The sequence below is a fragment of the Hypanus sabinus genome, chromosome 28 (assembly GCF_030144855.1).
Source record: "Hypanus sabinus isolate sHypSab1 chromosome 28, sHypSab1.hap1, whole genome shotgun sequence".
NCBI classification, from domain to species: Eukaryota; Metazoa; Chordata; class Chondrichthyes; order Myliobatiformes; family Dasyatidae; genus Hypanus; species Hypanus sabinus.
The window spans coordinates 8411742-8429560 of NC_082733.1; the positions used below are offsets into that span (position 1 = coordinate 8411742).

The 17819-nt window shown below is 45.9% G+C and overlaps 1 protein-coding gene across 4 annotated transcripts in view; it reads right to left on the reverse strand.

Annotated features, from left to right (window-relative positions):
- myo1ea (myosin IEa) overlaps window positions 1–17819 on the reverse strand; it is a 376197-nt gene that overhangs the window by 18609 nt on the left and 339769 nt on the right. For all 4 annotated transcript variants that reach the window (XM_059952573.1, XM_059952572.1, XM_059952575.1 and 1 more), the window contains 4 exons: window positions 17231–17377; window positions 16487–16644; window positions 4279–4371; window positions 1921–2131 (listed from right to left, as the gene is read on the reverse strand). In XM_059952573.1, coding sequence (XP_059808556.1) covers window positions 1921–2131; window positions 4279–4371; window positions 16487–16644; window positions 17231–17377 — 609 coding nt within the window. The remainder of the gene's footprint in view (window positions 1–1920; window positions 2132–4278; window positions 4372–16486; window positions 16645–17230; window positions 17378–17819) is intronic.

Here is a 17819-nt window from a genome sequence, read left to right on the forward strand (position 1 = left end):
CAGTCCTTCCAAGTGAGTGACACTTCACCTGTAGGGGTCATCTGCTGTATCTGGTGCTCCCGGTGTGGCCTCCTGTATATCGACATAGAGTGGGAGACTGCTTCGCTGAGCACCGCCAGGAAAAACGGGATCTCCCACTGGCCACCAATTTTAATTCCACTTCCCATTCCCATTCGGACATGTCAGTCTATGGCCTCCTCTACTGTCGCAATGAGGCTACACTCAAGTTGGAAAAGCAACACCTAATATTCTATCTGGCAGTCTCCAAACTGATGGCATGAACATTGATTTCTTGAACTTCCAGTAATGCCCCCCTTCACTGCTCTCCATTCCATCTTCCTTCTCACCTTATCTCATTACCAGCCCATCACCTCCCTCTGGTGCTCCTACCCCTTCTCTTTCTTCTCTCCTCACCTACTAGACTCCCCCTTCTCCAGCCCTGTATCTCTTTTACCAATCAACTTCCCAGCTCTTTACTTCACCCCTCCCGTTTCCACCAGACACCCTGTGTTTCTTCCTCCCCTCCCCCATACCTTCTAATCCTGACCCTTCCTCTCTTTTTTTCCTTCAGTCCTGATGAAAGGTCTTGGCCTGAAATGTCGACTACACTCTTTTCCATAGATGCTGCCTGGCCTGACAACTTCCTCTGGCATTTTGTGTGTGTTGTTTGGATTCCCAGTAATCTGCAGATTTCCTCTTGTTTGTGATGAGACAAAAATATCTTTCTATTAAAGATTCTCTCATCATTGCTACTAACTGGATTAATTTAACATGAGAGTACTAAAGATGACTTTCACCGATTTCACTCTCTCAGTCTAGCAGCGGTACCAATGGAGTACAGCAGCAGGGGGCGCAATTCTTCCACTTGTGGCTAACCCACCGGCCAGAAACTACCGCGGGATCTGGGACAGAATGAAGTCTGTACTGATGCCAGTGACATTGGTAAAAGTTAGTTCCAAGAGTCTGCAGGACAGGAAGAGGGGGAAATACTAGTGTCTACCCTCCTGGCACCAGGAGTATGAATGATGACATTGTTCACTGAAACTCATTTCCTCCTCAAGGCAATTTGAGGGTATGGGGTGGGAGGTGAGTCAGTGCTTTGATAACAGGTTTTGTTACACATATCACATTTCGATGTCGCAGAAGCTCTCATCTGTATCGCAGATCCCACAGCATGAGGTGTCTTCACTGGGCAGGACAGTGACACAGAGATACTGTGGTGGCAGGAAAGCAACACACACAAAATGCTGGAGGAACTCAGCAGGTCAGGCAGCGTCCATGGAAGAGAGTAAACAGTTGATGTTTTACCCTTCATCAGGACTGAGAAGGAAGGGAAAAGATGCCAGAATGAAAAGGTGGGGGAGGGGAAGGAGGCTGGTTGGAGAAGAAGAAATCTGACAGGAGAGGAAGTGGACCAGGGGAGAAAGGGAAGGAGAAGGGGACCCGGGGGAAATAATAGGCAGGTGAGAAGGGAAAGGTCAGAGTGGGGAATGAGGGGGGTGGGGAGGACAGTTTGTTCATTGCTAGGAGAAATCAATGTTCATGCCATCAAGTTGGAGGCTACAGACAGAATATAAGGTGTTGCTCCTCCACCCTGAGAGTGGCCTCATCTCGGCACAATAGGAGGCCATCAATCGACATGTTAGAATGGGAATGGGAAATAAAACGTTTGGCCACCGGGGTCCCGCTTGTTGCGGATGGTGAATGGAGTGGAGGCTGCCACAGTTTGCAGAGAAGCAGATATACCCCAGGGATGGAGAGAGCACCTGCGGGTATTCAACACTTGGCGTGCAGAGGTTTCTACATCAGCTCGAGTCTTTCCCATAAGTGGGAACCTAAGTGGGATTCAACGGTGCAGCAAGATGCAACCAGAAGCCATCGATGCCCCCAGAGTCAGGAAAAGGGGGCAGCAGCTCTTACCCTGCAGCTCCCTGCTCAGGCACATTCAAGAAATCCAGGTTATTTTGGGCGCGGACATTCCTGTCTCTGAGCTGGGTGCCTGGTCTTGGCAAAGCCGGTCGTCCTGTCGCTGCTGCGCTCTGATGGGGGGTTCGCTGGGTGGCTCGGTTGCTTACAGGTTGCCGTTGTGAGCTGTTCTGTGGACCCTTGAGGACCCCGTTCTGGTGGAATCCTTGGAACAAAAGACAATGAGAGGAACCAGTTAACGTCATGTTCTACAAAATAAACACTATGATTGTCACCCCAACTCTAAACTCCTTTGCTAGACAAAAACATTTCAAACGGTATCTGTAAACATGCTTCATAAAGCCTCAAACAACGTTGTTTTAAATACTTAGTGAATTCTCCCCGGGATTTGGAATAGTACATCACAGTACAGGCCCTTTGGCCCATAACGATGTGCTGATCCTTTAAACAACTCCATGATAAATCTACCACCATCAAACGTACCATCTCCCCACCCTGAGGACACACCACCATCAAACATACCATCTCCCCACCCTGAGGACACATTACCATCAAACATACCATCTCCCCACCCTGAGGACACGCCACCATCAAACATACCATCTCTCCACCCTGAGGACACATTACCATCAAACATACCATCTCCCCACCCTGAGGACACCACCATCAAACATACCATCTCCTCACCCTGAGGACACATTACCATCAAACATACCATCTCCTCACCCTGAGGACACATTACCATCAAACATACCATCTCCCCAACCTGAGGACACCACCATCAAACATACCATCTCCTCACCCTGAGGACACGCCACCATCAAACATACCATCTCCCCAACCTGAGGACACATTACCATCAAACATACCATCTCCTCACCCTGAGGACACATTACCATCAAACATACCATCTCCTCACCCTGAGGACACATTACCATCAAACATACCATCTCCCCACCCTGAGGACACATTACCATCAAACATACCATCTCCTCACCCTGAGGACACATTACCATCAAACATACCATCTCCCCACCCTGAGGACACATTACCATCAAACATACCATCTCCTCACCCTGAGGACACATTACCATCAAACATACCATCTCCCCACCCTGAGGACACATTACCATCAAACATACCATCTCCCCAACCTGAGGACACCACCATCAAACATACCATCTCTCCACCCTGAGGACACATTACCATCAAACATACCATCTCCCCACCCTGAGGACACCACCATCAAACATACCATCTCTCCACCCTGAGGACACATTACCATCAAACATACCATCTCCCCAACCTGAGGACACATTACCATCAAACATACCATCTCCTCACCCTGAGGACACACCTGCCCTGCCTGTGGGAGTGTTTGCAGTTCCCACTGAGGCCACGTATGCCACCTGGAAACAGGACAAAGTATCTCCACACCATCTTTCAGGTGGTGGTCGCAAAGGATGTTACTGTGTTTTGGACGTGGATTTCCACATGGACTATTTTATCAGTCTTATTTTTATTATGTTCTGTGTTTTTCACCTGTTCTTTCTCATTACTTTGCGAGAGGATGGGGGAAGGGGGGATCGATATTCTTGTGGTGTTTTGTGTGGAGGAGGTGTCTGGGAGGGGATGATGAAGTTCTTGTTGCTTTTTTTTTGTTCGTTTCTTTGTGCGGGGAGAGGGGGATTTGGAGGCAGTTGTTCGTTTTGCACTTCATGTGAGGGGGGAGGGTGTCTGTTGGGATGGTTGATGTTCTTATTGTGTTTTGGTCAATGTCCTTGAGTTTTCGTGTGGGGGAGGGCTTTGGGAGCTGACGTTCTTGTTGCATTTCGTGCGGAGCAGGGGTGCTTGGGGGGGGGTTGATTATCGCATTGCTGTTCATTATTTTTCTTGCTTTCATGGCTATCTGGAGAAGAAAAATCTCAGAATTGTGTACTTTGGTAATAAATGAATCTTTGATCTGATTCTCAGACCCTTAATTATACATCTCTAAGTTATTCCATTACTGTCACCTCAGCATCTCTTTGCGATACCCCAGACTGCACTTGCACTGTTGTCCTTGCTCCATGTTGTTGTTTTGCACTCATCACTCTCTGTCATTCTATTTATTATTACCGCAAACACCATTTACTCTGTGAGCTTCATTCAGCGAAGGAATTTAATTGACCCCTGCCATAGGAGAACTACTTCCTTGAGCCAGTGGGCCTGCACTTTACTAGCCGGAGGGCAGGATGCCCATCGTGGCCACCCTGTCCTTTCTTACCCCCCCCCCCCCCCCCCCACCAGCTGATTCCTTCGGTCTCCAACATTGACAAGGCTGGATTGAGGTCGAAACCACTGCCCAGTTACCTGGAGGGGGAGGAGCAGCTCTCATTGGATAGGCTGTCTTCTGTGACCTTGTAGTTTGTTGTCGCACCTGCATCAAGTTCCTCTTTGTGGGCCCTGGAATAGAAGGGTAATAGAAATGCAGTAATCAGATGACAATCTTGTGGTGCATAAAGACGAGTGGAACCCAGGAACCTCGCCATGTGTTGTGCAAAGCGAAGGAAGAGATTGCTGGGGTCTGGCATCTTCCTTAGCCACAAGGCACAGGAAGACTGGGGTGGCTAATATTGTACCATTATTTAAGAAAGGCTGTGATGTCAAGCCAGGAAACTCCAAACCAGTGAGCTATACATCAGTAGGGGTTAAGTTCATGGAGGGGGTTCTGGGAGATAGGATCTATCTGCATTTGGAAAGGCAGGGACTGACTAGGGCTGCTCAAAATGGCTTTGTGCGTGGGAACTCATGTCTCATAAACTTAACTTGTTTTTAAGTGGTGACCTGGAGGATTAATGAGGGCAGAGCAGTAAACGTTGTCTAGATGGACTTTAGCAAGGCTTTTGGCATATCCTGCATGGTAGGTTAGATCACATGGAGTCCAGGGTGAATTAGATAAATAAATACTAAGTTAGCTTGGTGGAAGGAGGAAAAATGTGGTAGTAGAGATTGGAGGCCTTTGACCAATGATGTGCCACAGGCATCTATGCAGTTGTGTGTGTGACGAGATCTGAAGGATTATTCTAAAGCGGACTGTTCCTTTAACAAGAGAGAGAGGGAGCAGACAGCTTGTGTGCTAATTCAGCAGCAGGGAGAGAGAGAAAGTCTGTGAGTTGCCTTGGAAGCCGAAGGGCAGAGCTAATATGATGGACAGCTCGTGTATGCAAGGTCAGTCAACTTTTTAATCAGACACACGACACCAGAGGCAAGGAGGACACTGGTGAGCTTTGTGTGCCCATGTCAAGGGTGAGGTTTTGCTCACAGTGTGGACGAAGGGGTGACCGGTGGGGAGCTATCGGTGTGCTTAACCCTGGTCTTGGTTGATAACTCCACCACGGAAGACGGCATCCTCTTTTTGTGGTCACAGTCAGTGACTAAGTTTCGGGAGCAGGAGGACGACGTGCAGGATCGGCATTGGGAAAACAAACCAACTCTCTATCTCTCTCTCCAACTGATGACTTACCATACCACCGTAAGACTGTATCAGCTAATCACCTGAGCTGGGGGAGTTTGTAAACCTTATTTATTCACCTATATATATATATATATATATATATATATATACACACACACTTTGCTAACCTGTTTACCTTATCTTGTTTTATATTACTTTATTCACTTAGTTACAGGCAGACAGACATACTTCATTGATCCCGAGGGAAATTGGGTTTCGTTACAGCCGCACCAACCAAGAATAGTGAAGAAATATAGCAATATAAAACCATAAATAATTAAATAATAATGTTAATCATGCCAAGTGGAAATAAGTCCAGGACCAGCCTATTGGCTCAGGGTGTCTGACACTCCGAGGAAGGAGATGTGAAGTTTGATGGCCACAGGTAGGAATGACTTCCTATGACGCTCAGTGTTACATCTCGGTGGAATGAGTCTCTGGCTGAATGTACTCCTGTGCCTAACCAGTACATTATGGAGTGGATGGGAGACATTGTCCAAGATGGCATGCAACTTGGACAGCATCCTCTTTTCAGACACCACCGTCAGAGAGTCCAGTTCCACCCCCACAACATCACTGGCCTTACGAATAAGTTTGTTGATTCTGTTGCTGTCTGCTACCCTCAGCCTGCTGCCCCAGCACACAACAGCAAACATGACAGCACTGGCCAACACAGCCTCGTAGAACATCCTCAGCATCGTCCGGCAGATGTTAAAGGACCACAGTCTCCTTAGGAAATAGAGAAGACTCTGACCCTTCTTGTAGATGGCCTCAGTGTTCTTTGATCAGTCCAGTTTATTGTCCATTCGTATCCCCAGGTATTTGTAATTCTCCACCATGTCCACACTGACCCCTTGGATGGAAACAGGGGTCACTGGTGCCTTGGCCCTCCTCAGGTCCACCACCAGCTCCTTAGTCTTTTTCACATTAAGCTGCAGATGATTCTGCTCGCACCATGTGAAAAAGTTTCCCACCGTCACCCTGTACTCAGCCTCATCTCCCTTGCTGATGCATCCAACTATGGCAGAGTCATCAGAAAACTTCTGAAGAAGGCAAGACCCTGTGCAGTAGTTGAAGTCCAAGGTGTAGATGGTGAAGAGAAAGGGAGACAGGACAGTCCCCTGTGGAGCCCCAGTGCTGCTGACCACTCTGTCTGACACACAGTGTTGCAAGCGCCCGTACTGTGGTCTGCCAGTCAGGTACTCAGTAATCCATGACACCATTATTATTTTACTAATAAAATAGAGTTTATAACGGAAGACTCAGACTCCAGTGTGTCCATTTCTGCTGATAATCCACTCACACAAATCAAAAGGGAATTTCCCCAATCAAATCAACTCGTCAATCAAGCCCCCGACAAATTTTAGAATGGCTCCCACCAATTTTTGTTCATCTCTGGGATGAGACCCCAATTTTGTTACGTACCCCATAACGGGTTAAAAAGAACCAGGGTTTGGACAGCTTGAAAGAGCTGATTGTGATTGAAGACTTTACGAAGTGTGTTCCTGATGATGTAAGGGCATAAGCAAAATGAAAAGGATGCCACTACCTTGTGGGAGTCTGCTGGGTTGGCAGACGAGGTTGTTTTAACCCACAAGGTTGAGTTTACTCCGGATGGGAGTTTCCCAGAGAGTAGCTGGGAGGATCTAGGGAACCTGGGGTTTGAAACTGGGACTGGTATTGAAAGCCTAGAAGAGGCAGCTGTCCTGATTGCCTGTGTTCAGGTTATTGAAGCACCCGTGAATTTCCAGGGTGTCGAACCTTCTGTTAAAACTCAGTTAAGGTCTGTGGTGTCTGACTCTGTTGAAAAGGAATGCAGTCCTTTTGTGTCAGGCGGACTTGGTTCAGTGAGTAAAGGGTTAACCTTGGTACCAGTGGACGTTGAGGAGTCTCAGTTACTTGTGTTAGATGGTGTTCTAAAAGTCGACGATGAGTTGAAAGCTGGTGAGGTAAATTTAATTGGAAATATTGAGAAAGGTGCTGTTTCTGGATTTTAAAATAAAGAACTTGGGAAGGTTGGACTGGTTTTGTGACCTTTGATCCTGCTGTCAGGAAAATGGCCTGTAGGAGTATGTGCAAGCTTGTTAAATTTTGGAAGTAAACCAGAGGCCACAGTTTAAGAATAAGGGATAGGTCATTTAGAACAGAGTTGAGGAAAAACTTTTTCACCCAGAGAGTTGTGGATCCATGGAATGCTCTGCCTCAGAAGGCAGTGGAGGCCAATTCTCTGGATGCTTTCAAGAAAGAGTTAGATAGAGCTCTTAAAGATAGCGGAGCCAAGTGATATGGGGAGAAGGCAGGAACGGGTTACTGATTGTGGATGATCAGCCATGATCTCAGTGAATGGTGGTGCTGGCTCGTAGGGCCGAATGGTCTACTCCTGCACCTATTGTCTATTCAACAACTTCAATGTTATGGGGTTGTTTTTCACGATTGCGATGTGAAGAGAAAGGATTTTTTTGGTTTTGAGAGGCCACCTGTCCGCGTTACTATGGAGACGGGTCGAGCTAAAAGTTGTAGGAATAGAATAGATGGATTGTTTAGAAATTTTCATAATGTAAACATGGTTTTCGTAAGCTTAGTGATGGTACTGAGTTTGATAAACATTAGGCTGGCGCCTATCCAGGGTGAAGTTTATTCAGCAGTACAGCTAACAAGCAAGCTTGTGGCTGATGACCCACACACCACGTGCGCAGTGATCCGAAGCATGTCTGGAAAGGCTGCTGATGCAGACAGCAAAGACAGGGGTATAACTTATGAAAATTTGTCAGAGACTTTTCTACCTTCCATGTTACTTGAGGATTTGGGTAGTAAGGATGATGAGAAAGGTTCGTCCTTGTCCAGGGATGAATTTATAGCGGAACAAAGTCGAGAATCTGAAATTGCTGTGTTAAAGGAGACAGCTCTCACAGAGGAGGAGGTTCAGAGAGAGTCCGTAGGATATTCTCTTAAGGTGGGGTATTAATGAGGAAGTGGAGACCACCTACTGTGCCTGCAAGTGGGGATTGGGCCATTGAACATCAAGTCGTGGTCCCGAAAGCTTACAGGGCTGAGATTTTAAACATGGCTCGTAGTATGCCTTTAGGTGGACACTTTGGAGTGAGAAGGACAGTAACAGGATTATGAAGAAATTCTACTGGCCTAATTTAAGAAAGGATGTTGTGAACTTTTGCAGGACTTGCCTTACCCCTCTGGTTGCCAGAAGACCTAATCAAGTGATCCCAGCAGCACTACTTAGACCAATATCTGCTTTTGGTGAACCTTTTTCCAGGGTCATAGTGGACTGTGTTGGCCCATTGCCTAAGACTGCAGCTGGCTATGAGTTAACCATCATGTGTGCTGCGACTAGGTTCCCTGAGGCGGTGCCTCTCAGAAATATTGGGGCCAAGACTGTGGTAAAAGCCCTTATAAAATTTTTCACACTGGTAGGTCTACCTAAAGAAATCCAATCTGACCAGGGTTTTACTTTTTAAAAGGTTTTTTTACTTCAAAAACCTTCCAGGGGATAGTTAAAGAGTTGAGAGCTAAGCACAATGTGTCACCTTTGACCCTACTCAGAGAGCAATGGTTCGATCAGAATGTGTGTATGAGCATGCTTAGTTATGCTTTGGAATTCAGAGATGGACTTAACAAGGCTTGTGACCTTGCACAGCAGAATTTACAGCACTCTCAGATAAAGATGAAGCAGTTCCCCCTCCTTACCAACCTCCTTCAAGCGAGATTTAGTGGACCATATGAAATAATTCAGAAAATTCTTTGAATTATGTTATTAGAGCTCCTGACTACCAGAGAAAGGCTACACAAATGGTCCACGTAAATATGATCAAGCGTTATCGTGACCCCGACCCTGCACCTCTGAGTACTGTTATGACAACAGAGGAGATTGTGGTGTCTGGTACTGGAATACCAGATCATTTTAATGAACTCCATGTAGTTTCCACAAGACTCAGAAATTCTGATATTAGTTGAAAAATATTGATGGAAAGATTCAACATTTGCAGTCAAAGCAACAAAAACAACTGAAGAGTTTAATTAGCAAGTATAAAGATTTATTCCCTTTCACTCCCAGACTGTGCACAGCTGTGGTGCATGACATAATTGTAGATGAAGTTGATCCCATTAGGCAGCACCCTTACAGAATGAACAAGACAAAAATAAACTGGTTGAACAAGAAATTGAATACATGCTAACAGCTGGCACAATTAGGCCAACCACGTCAGACGGGGCGTCACCGTGCGTGATTGTCCCTACGTTGGATGGGGTTACGAAATTCTGTACTGATTACAGGAAAGTGAATGCAGATGCTTATCCCATCCCAAGAGTGGATGACTGTATTGACAGAGTGGGGAAGGCTAAATGCCTTGCAAAGATTGACCTGTTGAAAGGTTACTGGTCTGTCCCTTTAAAAGAAAGGGCTAAAGGAATATTTGCATTTGTGACACCATCTGCATTGTATGAATATAATGTTTTACCCTTTGGGATGGAAAATGCTCCAGGGACGTTCCAAAGGATGGTGAATTCAGTGATTCAAGGTTTAGAGAATATAGGGGCTTATATTGATGATTTGGTTGTATGGAATGACACCTGGGAGGAGCATATGTCAGCAGTAGAGAAACTGTTTGAAAGGCTGTCCAAGGTAAATGTCACTGTAAACCTTGCTAAAAGTGAATTTGGCCACGCCCCTGTCACGTATCTTGGCTACGTAGTAGGCCAGGGCCAACTGGCACCTGTGCAGGCCAAGGTTCAGGCTATTGCTGAGGTTCCCGTTCCAACGGGCAAGAAAGTGTTAAGAAGGTTTTTGGGAATGGTTGGGTATTACCATAAGTTTTGTAAGAACTTTGCAGACACCGCTCTCCCCCTAACGAAACTCCTAGGGAAAAGTGAAAGATTTGTGTGGAGTGACCTTTGCCAGGAGGCATTTGACCACCTGAAAACCATCCTGTGCTCAAAGCACCCGATTTCAATAAACCGTTTTCAGTCGTGGTAGACGGTTGTGATGAAGCTGCCGGGGCGGTATTGTTGCAAGGGGATGATGATGAAATTGAACATCCAGGAGCTTCTTTCCCAAAGAAATTTAATGTGCATCAGAAGAATTACTCCACTGTTGAAAAAGAGTTGCTAGCACTCATTTTAGCGTTGCAACATTTCGATGTCTACATACGTCCTGCGCAGAAACCACTTGTGGTTTACACGGACCATAATCCATTAGTGTTTCTGGGTAAAATGAAGGATAAGAATAGACTGGAGTCTGATCTTGCAAGAGTATGACATGGAAATAAAACCAGTTTACCTGCTAACCAGTTTACCTTATCTTGTTTTATATTACTTTATTCACTTAGTTACTAATAAAATACAGTTTATAACAGAAGACTCAGACTTCAGGTGTGTCCATTTCTGCTGGGTCTTGTTAACCCGTTACGGGGTACGTAACATGTACCCATGTGTTGTTACACCCATGTAACATGTGTTATATTTAATTAGTAACATTGATGAGAATGCAGGTGACTTGATTAAGCAACTGTGGATGACATTGAAATCGGTGGTGTGGTGGACAGTGAGGAAGGTTGTCTAGGGTTACCAAATCAAGATCAACTTGGGAGGTGGACAAAGGAATCAACCTGGAAAAGCGCAAAGTGATGCACTTTGAGAAATTTAACCAGGTAGGCTACACAGTAAATGACAGGTACAGGGAGTGTTGTAGAAAAAAGGTACAGGTCTGTAGTCCCTGGAAAGTAGTGACACGGATAGATGGTGAAGGCAGCACGTGACATGACTGCCTTTATTGCAGAGGTCACTGAGCTCCAAAGGAAGTCAGTGAGAACATTCCTGGCGTGTTCTGTGAAGTTTGAATACCACACTATAGGTGAAGAGGGTGCAGGAAAGATTCATATCTTTATGGATTTTCTCATCTTTTTGGTATGGAAACACCAATGTCCTTGAATGGATAATCCTGCAGAAAGCGGTGGATATGGCCCAGTCCATCACGGTAGAGCCTTCCCCACCATTGAGCAGAACCACACAGAGTGCTGCCTCAGGAAAGCAGCATCCTGCATCAGGGACTCCCACTACCTCGGCCATGCTGTCTTCTTGCTGCTGCCATCAGAAAGGAGGTACAGGAGCCCCAGGACTCACAACTGCAGTTTCAGAAGCAGTTACTATCCTTCAACCATCAGGCTCTCACTCAACTTCATGAGTCCCATCACTGAAATGTTTCCACAGCCTATGGACTCACTTTCAAGGACTCTTCATCTCATGTTCTCAATATTTATTGCTTATTGATTTATTATTGTTATTTCTTTTTGTATTTGCACACTTTGTTGTCTTTTACACACTGGTCGAATGCCCAAGTTGGTGCAGTCGACACAGATTCTGCTACGGTTATCATTCCTTTACTGATTTGTTAAGTTTGCCCACAAGACAATACATCTCAGGGTTTTTATGGTAATGTATATGTACTTCACTTTGAACCCTGAACTTTGAACAAGGATGTCGAAAGGACTGTATGGCTTGAGTTACAAGGGGAGATGGGATAGGCTGCAGTATTTTCCCTGGAGCCAAGTGTGATGAAGATAGACCTGACGGTGGTTTGTAAAGATCATGAGGTGAAGGTTCAGAGTCTTTTACCCAGGGTTTGGGAGCCTAAAGCCAGATGGCACAAGCTTAAGGTGAGAGGGGAAGGATGTAAAAGGTTGTGGGGTAAGTTTTCACGTGTGTGGTGGTGGGTATGGAAACAAGATGCTGAGGAAATGGTAGAAACATCTGGACACGTATACAGATCATCACACATAGTCTTGGCTGGAAACATCAACTCTAGCACTTTGTGTGTGTTGCTCTGGATTTCCAGCGTATGCAGAACCTCTCGTGTTTAGGTACACAGATAGGAAGGGTTTCGAGAGACAGGGGTCAAATGCAGATGAACGGGATTAGCTTGGGTCAGCATGGACAAGTGGGGTCAAAGGGCCTGTTTTGTGTTGTATGTTCCTGTGCCTAAATATAAACAATTGTCATAGATGGTCATCTCATGGAGAAAGGTCCAACCGAGGGGAAATACGATGGCTTTGAAGGTGATGCTGTATAAAGCCATAGAGGTTTCTGGGAACAATTCACCAGGCTCAGGATAGATATGTCCCACAGAAGCAGTTGTTCTCAAATGGCAGGGGTGGACATCTGTGGCTGACAAGGGAAGTTAAAGACTGTAAGCCAAAGGAAGGTCAATATTAGGTAGCAAAAGTGAGTGGGAAGTTGGATGATTGGGAAGCTTCTAAAATCAAACAAAAGGCAACTAAAAAAGCCATAAGGGAAGAGATGAAATAGACAACAGGTGCAGAAGTAGACCATTCGGCCCTTCGAGCCTGCTCCGCCATTTTGAGATCAACTACTATCAATACCCGGTTCCTGCCTTGTCCCCATATCCCTTGATTCCCCTATCCATAAGATACCTATCTAGCTCCTTCTCGAAAGCATCCAGAGAATTGGCCTCCACTACCTTCCGAGGCAGTGCATTCCAGACCCCCACAACTCTCTGGGAGAAGAAGTTTTTCCTTAACTCTGTCCTAAATGACCTACCCCTTATTCTCAAACCATGTCCTCTGGTACTGGACTCTCCCAGCATCTGGAACATATTTCCTGCCTCGATCTTGTCCAATCCCTTAATAATATTATATGTTTCAATCAGATCCCCTCTCAATCTCCTTAATTCCAGAGTGTACAAGCCCAGTCTCTCTAACCTCTCTGCGTAAGACAGTCCAGACATCCCAGGAATTAACCTCGTGAATCTACGCTGCAATTCTTCTATAGCCAGGATGTCCTTCCTTAACCCTGGAGACCAAAACTGTATACAATACTCCAGGTGTGGTCTCACCAGGGGTCTGTACAAATGCAAGAGGATTTCCTTGCTCTTGTACTCAATTCCCTTTGTAATAAAGGCCAACATTCCATTAGCCTTCTTCACTGCCTGCTGCACTTGGTCATTCACCTTCAGTGACTGATGAACAAGAACTCCTAGATCTCTTTGTATTTCTCCCTTACCTAACTCTACACCATTCAGATAATAATCTGCCTTCCTGTTCTTACTCCCAAAGTGGATAACCTCACACTTATTCACATTAAACGCCATCTGCCAAGTATCTGCCCACTCAACCAGCTTATCCAAGTCACCCTGAATTCTCCTAACATCCTCATCACATGTCACCCTGCCACCCAGCTTAGTATCATCAGCAAACTTGCTGATGTTATTCTCAATGCCTTCATCTAAATCGTTGATGTAAATCGTAAACTGCTGTCGTCCTAATACCAAGCCCTGTGGCACCCCACTAGTCACCACCTGCCATTCCGAGAAACACCCATTCACCGCTACCCTTTGCTTTCTATCTGCCAACCAGTTTTCTAGCCATGTCAATGTCTTCCCCCCAATGCCCTGAGCTTTGATTTTACCCACCAATCTCCTATGTGGGACCTTATCAAATGCCAATCTCATGGACCTCATGAGAGCTTCATGGACCTTATGAAATATGAGGGCAAACTAGCTGATAATATGAAGCAGAATACTACAAGTTTTTTAGTCATATAAAGAGTAAAAAGGTGAGAATTGGTATTGGACCACAGGAAAATGTTGCTGGTGAGGTACTAATGTGGGCAAAAATGTGGCGGATGAACTTAATAAGTAATAAGTTCTAGTGTTTTCACTGCGGAAGACACTAGCAATGTGCCAGAGATCCGTGAGTGTCAGGGAACAGGAGGGAGTGCCATTGCTGTTACAAAGGAAAAGGTGAACAGTCCTATGGTGGATAAGTCACGTGGACCAGATGGACTACATCTCAAAGTCCTGAGAATGTGCTGAAGAGATAACAGATACACTGGTTGTGATCTTTCAAGAATCACTTGATTCTGGCATGGTTCTAGAGGACTGGAAGATTGTAAATGTCACTCCACTCTTTAAGAAAGGAGGAAGGCAAAAGGAAGGAAATTATTGGCCAGTTCGCCTAACCCTCAGTGGTTGGGAAAGTGTTGGAGTCTATTATTAAGGATGAGGTTTTGAGGTACTTGGGAGACTAATGAAAAAATGCCAAAGTTAGAATGGTTTCTGTAAAGGGAAATCTTGCCTGACAAATCTGCTAGAGTTCTTCGAGGAAGTAACAAGCAGGGTGGACAAAGGAGAGGCAGTGGATGTCATTTACTTGGATTTCAGAAGGCGTTTGATAAGGTGCCACACAAGGCAACTTAACAAGATAAAATCCCATGACATTACAGGAAAGATATTGGATGTATAGAGGAATGGCTGACAGGTAGAAGGCAGCAAGTAGGAATAAAGGGACTAGTGACGTTGCTCAGGGGTCAGTATTGGGACCGCTACTTTTCACATTGATCGTCAGTGATTTGGATATTGGAATTTACGGCTTTGTGACCAAGTTTGTGGATGATACAAAGACAGGTGGCGGGGTAGGTAGTGCTGAGGAAGCAATGCGATTGCAGCAGGACTTAGACAAACTGGAAGAATGGGTAAAAAAGTGACAGATGGAATACAGAGTTGGGAAATGTATGATAATGCCATTTGGTAAAAGGAACAAAAGTTCAGATGATTATCTAAATGGCGAGAAAATTCAAACATCAGAGGTGCAGAGGGACTTAGGAGTCCTCGTGCAAGACTCCCAAAAGGTTAATTTAGAGATTGAGTCTGTGGTAAAGGAGGCAAATGCAATGTTGGCACTCATTTCAAGGGGATCAGAATATAAAAACGATAATGCTGAGGCTTTATAAGACACTAGTCAGGCCGCACTTGGAATACTTCCAACAGTTTTGGGCCCCCTATCTCAGAAAGAGTGTGTTGTCATTGCAGAGTCCAGGAGGTTCATGAGGATGGTTCAGGGATTGAAGGGTGTTTGCTAACTTGGGGCTTGTACTCACTGAAATTTGGAAGAATGCAGGGAAATCTCATTGAAACCTACTGAGTGTTGAAAGGACGATGTAAGGTGGATGTTGAGAAGATCTTTCATATGGTCGGGGTGTCCAGAACCAGAGGACACAGCCTTAAAATTGAAGGGTGACCATTTGGAACAGAGGTAAGGAGGAATTTTTTAAGCCAGAGAATAGCGAATCTGGAATGCTCTGCCACGGACAGCTGTGGAGGCCAAGTCCGTGGGTATATTTAAAGTGAAAATTGATAGTTCCCCATTGTTCAGGGCATCCAGGGTTACGGTGAGGAGGCAGGTGTATGGGGTTGTGTGGGATCCAGAAATGGCGGAACAGTCTCAATGGGCTGAATGGCCTAATTCTGTTCCTGTGTCTTATGGTGGAAGAAGCAGAGTGACTGTCTCTCAGCATGGTTCCATGTTCTAGGCCAGTGATTGCTGATAGAACACACACACACACACACACACATTTGTTTTCACAGTTCAGCTTGAGGCAGACTCTGCAGCTGTTGTTTTCACTTGGTGAAGCTGGCCTTTTGTACACACTAATAGAAATGCAAGTTTTGCTTCTCTGGGAAGCAATGCCCTTTTGGTCTAGCTCCTGAAACGGTCCTTTCATTCCAGGAGACTGCTGCAGTACAATAGGACCTCCCCGTGCAGAGCCTGAACACCATCTGGTACAACGTGAATGATTTCAGAACACCAGCAATCCTTCAGCATCGTTTCTACTCCTAAACGTATATTGGGAAACTCACCACAAAGCCAATTAAACAGGGCATTGTATTCTGTCTGGATCAATAATGGCGCAGTACTGCAGAACTTACTTCTAAATTTATACTGATTACACTTCTGCAGTGTGTTTTTGTAACAATCTGGTACAACTGCCAGTTACTCAGGGACAGAGAGCCAGGGTTTGTATTGTCACGTGGACTGAGATGCAGTGAAAAGCTCGTCTTGCACTCTGTTCACACACATCACATCATTGCACGGTGCATTAAGGTAGAACAAGGTGAAACACTAACAGAATAAAGAACAGCTGCAGTCCAGGTAAACAATAAAAGATGCAGTATCATGACAAGGAGGTCTGTGAGGTTAACAGCCCACCTTTTCGTACTAGGCAACCACTAAGCAAGAGTACAGGGTACATTTCACTTACGTGAGTTCTTCGGCAGTCCTGGCCCAATGCTGACCTGTAGGGTTTTACTGCTGGGCTTCAGCACAGCCACCTGCCCGTTGCCTTGGATAAACTGAACCTGCCGAGAACTTCCAGCGCTCCAGGGACCCCAGTTATCCTTCCTCACCTTCATTTCGAGTCTGCAGGGACACGAGTGAGACTCAGTGAGCAAAGAAGTGTTCATGCAGGGTATGCACAGCCTCACGATGTAGCTAAGTGGAGGGAGGTGTGGCCCGTGTTGTTGTGAAATGAAACTCACTGACATCAACAGAGTCAATTGCAAATTAAGCCGGCAGGGTTTAGTGGGGAAATGGGGATAACAATGGCCAGAACTCAGCCACTGTTCTTCAAAACACAGCTGTGGGACTTTCTGTCTGTCTGCAAGTCCAAGTCTGACACTAGTTCGGTACAATGACTCCCCAGTGTCAGCCTGCAAGGACAAGCAAGGGACTGCAGACTGGTATCGGTGGTGGGAAGGCTACTGCACGGGATTCCGATCCTGGGGCAGGTGGGTGTCACCCCGCTAACACCACAGGGCCATGGTGATTGCGTTCAAGTTAAATCGTCAATCAGCCAAACCCACGAATACAGGCAAAGGTGCAAACCACAGTTCCACCGCCACACACGGCAAACGGTAATTACGGTAGCAGAGGGACAGATCCGACGCGGCAGAGTTTCGGCTGACAGGTTAGAGTTACCACGAGGTGCCGGAGGGTCAGTGCTCACGTGTTACTGAAACGCAGTGGCAGCTTCCTCTGCATCTTCTCTCCGTAACGCTTCGATAAGAGGCTGATGAATTCCGTTTTGAAGACCGACTCCAGCAGGCTGTCGTACTCCTGCTCGTGGAGGATGAAGAAGTCATCCTGCATGGTGCTGCGGCAGGACGAGACGCGCTGTTAGTGCCAGAATGAGATGCCTTGTGCCAACCACCAGCAGTCAGTCCCAGCAAGGGGAGGGAGCAGAACATTGATTATAGAACAGAACAGCACTGTTCAGCCCACAACGTAGCAACCTTATAACCTAACTCTTCCCTCCCACACAGCCCTCCATTTGTCCCTCATCCATATGCCTACCTACAAGCCTCTTAAGTTTCGATAATATATCTGCCTCCACCACCACATCTAGCAGTGTGCTCTATGTGTCAACCATTCTGTGGGAAAAAATCTACCTCTAAAATCCTCCCTAGATTTTCCTTCAATCACCTTAAAGTTATGACCTCCCATATTAGCCATTTCCACTTGGGAAAAGTGTCTGGCTGTGTGTCTTATCATCTTATACACCTCTGTCCTCCTTCACTCCAAAGAGAAAAGCCCCA